General features: G+C 51.8%; 1 protein-coding gene across 1 annotated transcript; it reads right to left on the bottom strand.

Annotated features, from left to right (window-relative positions):
• Positions 1-4,953: 4,953 nt before the first annotated feature.
• LOC4336665 (uncharacterized) lies at positions 4,954-6,270 on the bottom strand. Its single transcript, XM_015779639.3, has one exon. It carries the CDS (start codon positions 6,194-6,196, stop codon positions 5,141-5,143), a length of 1,056 nt encoding a protein of 351 aa, XP_015635125.1. The 5' UTR covers positions 6,197-6,270; the 3' UTR covers positions 4,954-5,140.

The following is a 6,270-nucleotide window of genomic DNA, read 5'->3' as shown; positions in this document are numbered from 1 at the left end:
TGTAAGTTTAGCATTGGAAAAAAAAATCCAGTAACATGCCTTACTGATGTACTTCTTTAATTAGTTTCTTGATTTTGTGTGTGCACGTATGCTGCAAGCATGAGAGTACATGAGTCACAGGACATGAGGACAATACGTACCAGCTAGCTAGCACCTACTGGAAATACAATAGCTAATCCAAGTCTAACACGGCTTCCACTCGCCGCTCAGGAGGCATGATTTCGATTCTTTTTTCTTTCTTTCTAGCCAAAATTGACTAGTCTATTTCCTAATAGATTCTTTCTCTATCTCTAAATACTTTAAATACGTTTATGTCTCGTATGACTTATGATATCAATCTACACCGTTGTAATTTTGACCAATCATGATCTAGCGGTTTATATTTTTCTTCTTTTCTCCGATTAATGTGGGAATTTCTAGCTTCTACAGCGAACGTGGTGCCTTCTGTTCGAGCTGTCTTAATAATATAATAGATGCAATTATGCAAATGATACGTGAACGAAACGACAATGAACAATCTCCTTCAGACTGAAAAGGAGAAAATGGTCTCTTGTGTGTGCGCCCGTGTGTTCGTCTGAGACTCTTGAGTGGTCAATAATTGGCTGAAGGGAAAGAAACATGCTAGCTCTACCGCTAGTCCGCTACATTTCTGGTTCTTTTCATCTTTAGGCAAGGACGAGAGACATGATCCGCATAGCGCTCCAAAAGAAAAGGCTCTCTCCCATAACGAGCAACAATGACAGCACCATCCAAACATGTGGAACTCACCACTCAGCAGCCAGCAGGTCCAGTGCAGCAACCATCAGATATATCATACTCCTATATCTATGGACTGTTAACTGCAAAAGGGTAAAGTTTTATTCTGAAAAATGTCACTATACTGTCCCAATCACATATATGAATCGCATCAACAAGAATAAAGAGACTCCTGAGGGGGTGTTTGGGAAAGAGGGGCTATGAGTATATCAAGATACATTTGGCTATTGCACATTATCCACTCATAAGTCATTATGCAGGTATCAAGCGTGCCTGGTGTGGTTGGTGTTACACCAGCCTTTCAGATACTCGTGAACAAAAAGAAGATAAAAGAATTTGCGCCAGAGCAGAAATAATGTGGCAGGAGTCCGGGAGCCTTCACAATCATCAACGGAACAGAACCGTAAAGCCATGGCCCAGGGGGAGCAAACACGGCAAACCCTACCGCAAGAGAACAGTATAAAAAGAAGCGCATGCAGGTACTTGATTACTGATTTTAGCAAAAGATAGTGGTGTAACAGCTAACAACCACTGTATTTTGCAACCATTTCCAGATTCTAATCATAGACGCATGAGTCCGTATTCATGGTTATTGGCCCATTGAATGAATCATCAGATATCAGTCTAGCATGGTGATAGCCTAAATGATTAGCGGATGCTTTTGGACCATTGGGTATTTGGGCGCCTTAAACCTAAACCATATTAAAGAGACTTCATTCTTCAACTACTGCTATAATACTGGTTATTTATGATCCGTGAAGGACATTTGGGGTCCTGCAGATGATACGCGTGTAGTATGGTGCATATAGGTGTTGAAGACTTAACAGGGACGAAGGGTACTTAAGTCCATCATCATTCAGTAATCGAGAAAATAAATACCTGTACGACAGAATGATGTTAGGCTGATATAAACTGGGCCAGCTTTCGAGCCCAACATGACATTTTGGGCTGCGTCAATTCAAGTAGAAGGATAAGTTCATTTTGGGTCCCTTATCTTGATGTCGGGTTCAAATTACATTCTTGAACCGCAAACCAAATGTAACGTGTCTCTCAACTTGTAATATCAGGGTACTCGAGGTCCTATAGAATTATCATGTCTGGTTTTGGCTGACGTGACGAGTTAACTACGGTCAACCAAAATGAGTCAGCGTTGGACTCATGCGGCCCCATATGCTAGCGAGCTAGTGTTCTTCCTTCTCTCTCCCCCTCTTCCCCTCTCTTCCCCATATTTTTCCAAGGCGGCGACCGACGGGGAGAAGAGCGATGCGTGGTAGGGAGAAGGGTGTTGGCCGATGAGAGAGGAGTTGAGCGCCGACGGGGGCGGTGCATATCAGTGGGCGGTGAGTGGTAGAGGAGCAGTGCGGAGCGATAGGACACGAGCAGCTTCACAATGATGAGCGCGAGACGGTGCTTGGCACCCCTCGCGACGGCGGTAGAGGAGAGGAGAATGAGGAGGCGTCGCCTGGAGTAGGAGGCAAATGGATGGCACTGATGGCGATGAAGACATGGGCGGCGCGGCCCGGGTACAGCACGGTCAGACGGTGGTGAGAATGGGATTCTCCATAACAGCGGCAACACTCCCCTTGCCCCCTATGCTCGATGACGACTGCGTAGTGCGGTGGCAGCATGTGAACATGACATTCGCGTGTGTGTAGAGCAGCGACAACGGACATATGGGTGTACAACATCTTGCTTAAGGTGGTGTTTGGGTGAGAGGGACTAAAGTGTAGTCCCTCCCACCCAAACACCACTTAAGCCATTCACATAGGAGTGGAACACCCACTGCGATGCGTCAACCGACATGGTAAGGAGGAAGACGGTGAGGTTCCAGGCGACGGACTTTGCCAGCAACCCACTACTGGGTGCAACCATGTCGCTGGAGACCGTTTGTAACGGCTTACTGCTCGGCACAACCATGCAGTGGTGTAGCTAGCTAGGTGGCACCGTGGTCCATAGACCACCTAAAAATTTGATCGAGATTAAAACTATAGTATATGTGCTAGTTAATATAATAAAAATTGTATAGTGGACCACCTGTTACCGAACCTCTCCTTGTCGCATGCTTCCTTGAAGACCTGGAGAGAAGATGGGAAACGCTAACACATAACATCATATTTTGCTGACTAGGATGCTATGTTAGTCAAAACATCCATCCATACTATTTTAGGACCTTACCTAACCCGATTTTGAAAGATGGGGTTTTAACATTTCTAGTATTGCGGTTTAAATACGTAATTCAAACTCGATGCTAAGATGAGAAACCTAAAATGAACTTATTTCAAAGTAGAAATACCACACGAGGAATACAAAGCTTTCTAGTAGGCCAGGGCCAGTTGCCGAGTATTGGCAGAAGATACTGGGCCAGTGGTGGCCAAGGCCCATAATGTCCTCGGCGTTTAACGGGCCATACGTTCCTCATCAAATACGCCATACTAGTCAGGCCAGACATGAGTACATGACACCGGTTCGGTTGCAACCGTCCAACCAGCCAACCAATCCCGGCCGACATGGCACGGCCGGCACGGCAGCCGGGACGCGCACGACCCAACCTGTGCTGGCATGCTGCCACCACGGAGCGCATGAGAAGAAAGCCAAGCAATGAGACGACGAGGGCGCTAGTTGCTGGCTGCTGCAGCCCTGAGCGCCACCAAAGAAACCAGCCACGAAACGGTGAAACGATCGGCAGCAACCTGTCGGGGAACCGGCCAGCCAAACCCTGCGCGCTCCCATTACATTATTCCGCCAGCCAGGGCGACGCCATCTAGCCTTAGCTTCGCTCTCGCTTAAAACCTTAAACAAACACGAACCGCATGCATCCATGTCCCCCCGCGCACAGGCGCATGTGACGCCGGCCGGCAGCAGCGACGTTCTGATCTGCGAGGGCGAGGGCGCACTTGGGGAGACGAGGACCGATGGTTCGCCGTGCGAAAGCGCGTCAGCGACTACAGCTTAATTCCCGTGAAGGTCGTCATGGCTTCTTGGCCCGTTTCGTATACGTCGAGGTCTCAACATCGGGCTGACCCAGAGTTGGAGTTTGCAATTGCAATGCGTCAACCCTGGTCGAGATTGCAAGTTTTCAAGCCGTGTGCAGACGTGACAGGTTAACAACTGAAGAAACGGACCGGAGATCTGAGATCGATGAATGGTCATATTATTATTCACGCGTTCGTCGCCGGTCGGCCCCTGCAGACCTGCTCTGAGTGCGCGCCCAGTGCATCATCACACGACGACTTCACATGCACTGTGCATGCCTCATATGCGGATCAAATGATCGATGGCATATATACATGCACGTCGCGGATGCACATGATATACCTGCCAATTTTAGTTCACGAACAAGCTTACAAGCAGAAAGGCATCTGAAAGCCGACTCGGATTGGCAGGGGCAAGTAGAAAAAGTGTGGAGGAATCCACACCGACTCTCACCACTCTCCCTCATCACCAAACGCATGCACGCAGGGTGCATCAGAGATCGGAGCTGTCCATCGAGCCGGCGGTGCCTGCTCCGAGCACAGGAGCGTCCAGTCCAGCTATATATTCCCCTCGCGAACGCCCAATTATATTTTCAACCAGTTCAGCATGTCCCCGGCAGCGAGCAGAGACGACCCGACAGCACGTGCTCGTCTCACAGGGATGAGAGCTTGGGAAACGTATTGTACTGCTAATGATTCTTTTGGACTCATCCATATCCCATCATCATTCATTCCCCTGTGTGGCTGTTTTGTTTTGAATTGTAACGATGTCGCAGTAAGCCAATGTCGACGGTTGCAAGACTGGCCAAGTGGGCGACAGAATGTCATTGCTGGATACTGGATATTAGCAACAGGGTTTGTGGAATTGTGGCGCCTATCGAGCGACGCATGGTCATAAATTTCCTGTCGTTTCTGGTGCGTACAGGACAAGAACAAGTCTTGTGGTTCTGTTCACCCTAGCACAAACATCGTGTATGAATTTTCATCAAGACATGGGAAGAAAACTCAGGTGGTTCTGAACTTGGGGTTTTCACAATTCTCCAAGGCGTTCATGGTGTTTGGAGTATTGGGAAGTTGGTGCTCCCATATGCTATTTTGCAATCACATTTCGCACATGACAATTTTTTGGGTCAATCTAGCTAGAAGGTTCTTTGGATAGACTGTGGTTCATTTGGATTCCATAGGTTTGTTGGAGGATAGCTTGGAGCCAAAGAATGAAAGAACAGGACCAAAATGTGCGTCTTAATTTGTATAATTCAGAACGCCGGTTCCAAAACTCATAAAAATGCAGGCGATTGCGAACTAACAACTGCTTCTGGGACGTTTCTTTTCGTAGTATATACAAATGTTGTCCAAGCATACAAGCTAAAATTTCAATGCTACTCAAATTTTAAACTCGAGTAATTCGAGCATCAGAAGCTTGGGCTCAGAATGTTGAGCAAGGAGACTCGAGTGTTGACAAGAGCACGGAACACCTTCTCGCCGCTGCTGTCGACGCTGGCGATGCACCGCTCTAAGTTCTCATGGCGCTCGAATGCCGCTCTCCGCGCCTTCTCCTCTGGCTTCATGCGGGACTCAGATCGGAGCTGCACGGTGGACGACTCGCCGTCGTCGCCGCCGCCGTCGTTTTGTTTCTTGGCGGAACGCCGTTTGGCGCGCGACATCCAACGAACGAGGTCGGCCACCCACCATATGCGATGGTGGCTGGTGCTTGGTTCGTCCGACGAGGCGGTCAGTCTTGCCGGGGCGGTGACCCAGCACGGCGTGGAGGCGACCTCGACACGGGCGGCGGCGGCGGAGTTGGAGAGGGAGGAGAGGCCAGAGAAGACGGCCGCGGAGCCGGATGCCACGGCGATCGTCGCGTCAGCGACTGCGGCCGCGATGGCTGCGGTGTCGGCCGGGAGGTCCTCCGGTAGCTGCGCGGGTGATTTGCTCACCACGGCGCGAGCGGCGGCGGCGAGGCGGGGCAGGTCGCGCCCGGCTCGTCGCTGCGCGCGCGCCGCGGACGCCAGCCGCGCGGGATCGCCGCGCCGGAGCGCGGCGCGCGTCTCGGCCTGGAGCGCGGAGAGCCCGACCAGCGCCTCCCGGAAGCTGCCGTGCGCGTCGGCGAGGCGGAGGAAGTCGTCGAGCAGCCGCTCCGCGAACGTGGACCGCCCGAGCCTGCGCAGCGGCTCCTGCGCCTGCGGGTGGTGCAGCAGCTCCGAGAGCGACACGAGCACCCTCCCGACCTGCGACGCCGCCGCCGAGACGGACGACGCGGACGGCGCGGCGGGAGGAGACTGGCCGATCACCAGGCGCAGCGCCGCGACGTCGTCGTCGAGCTGCACCACCAGCGGGTGGAAGCGGCAGGGGAGGCTGGCCGAGCGGACGTGGTACGCGGCAGCCAGCTTGTCCCTCGCGGTCGCGCCGATCGCGAAGGCGGCGGGCCTGGGCGCCGGGAATGAGATGGTGCGGCGGTACCCGGCCATCGCGGTTTTCGCCGAGCGGCGTGGCTGGCGTTGCGTACGCTTCTGCCCGTTTTTCTTGCCCGTGCCGAGTTGGC

Source organism: Oryza sativa, chromosome 4 (genome assembly GCF_034140825.1).
Source record: "Oryza sativa Japonica Group chromosome 4, ASM3414082v1".
Taxonomy (NCBI): Eukaryota; Viridiplantae; Streptophyta; class Magnoliopsida; order Poales; family Poaceae; genus Oryza; species Oryza sativa.
Note: the sequence above shows the minus strand (reverse complement) of the source record. Positions and strands in the feature narration are given on the sequence as shown.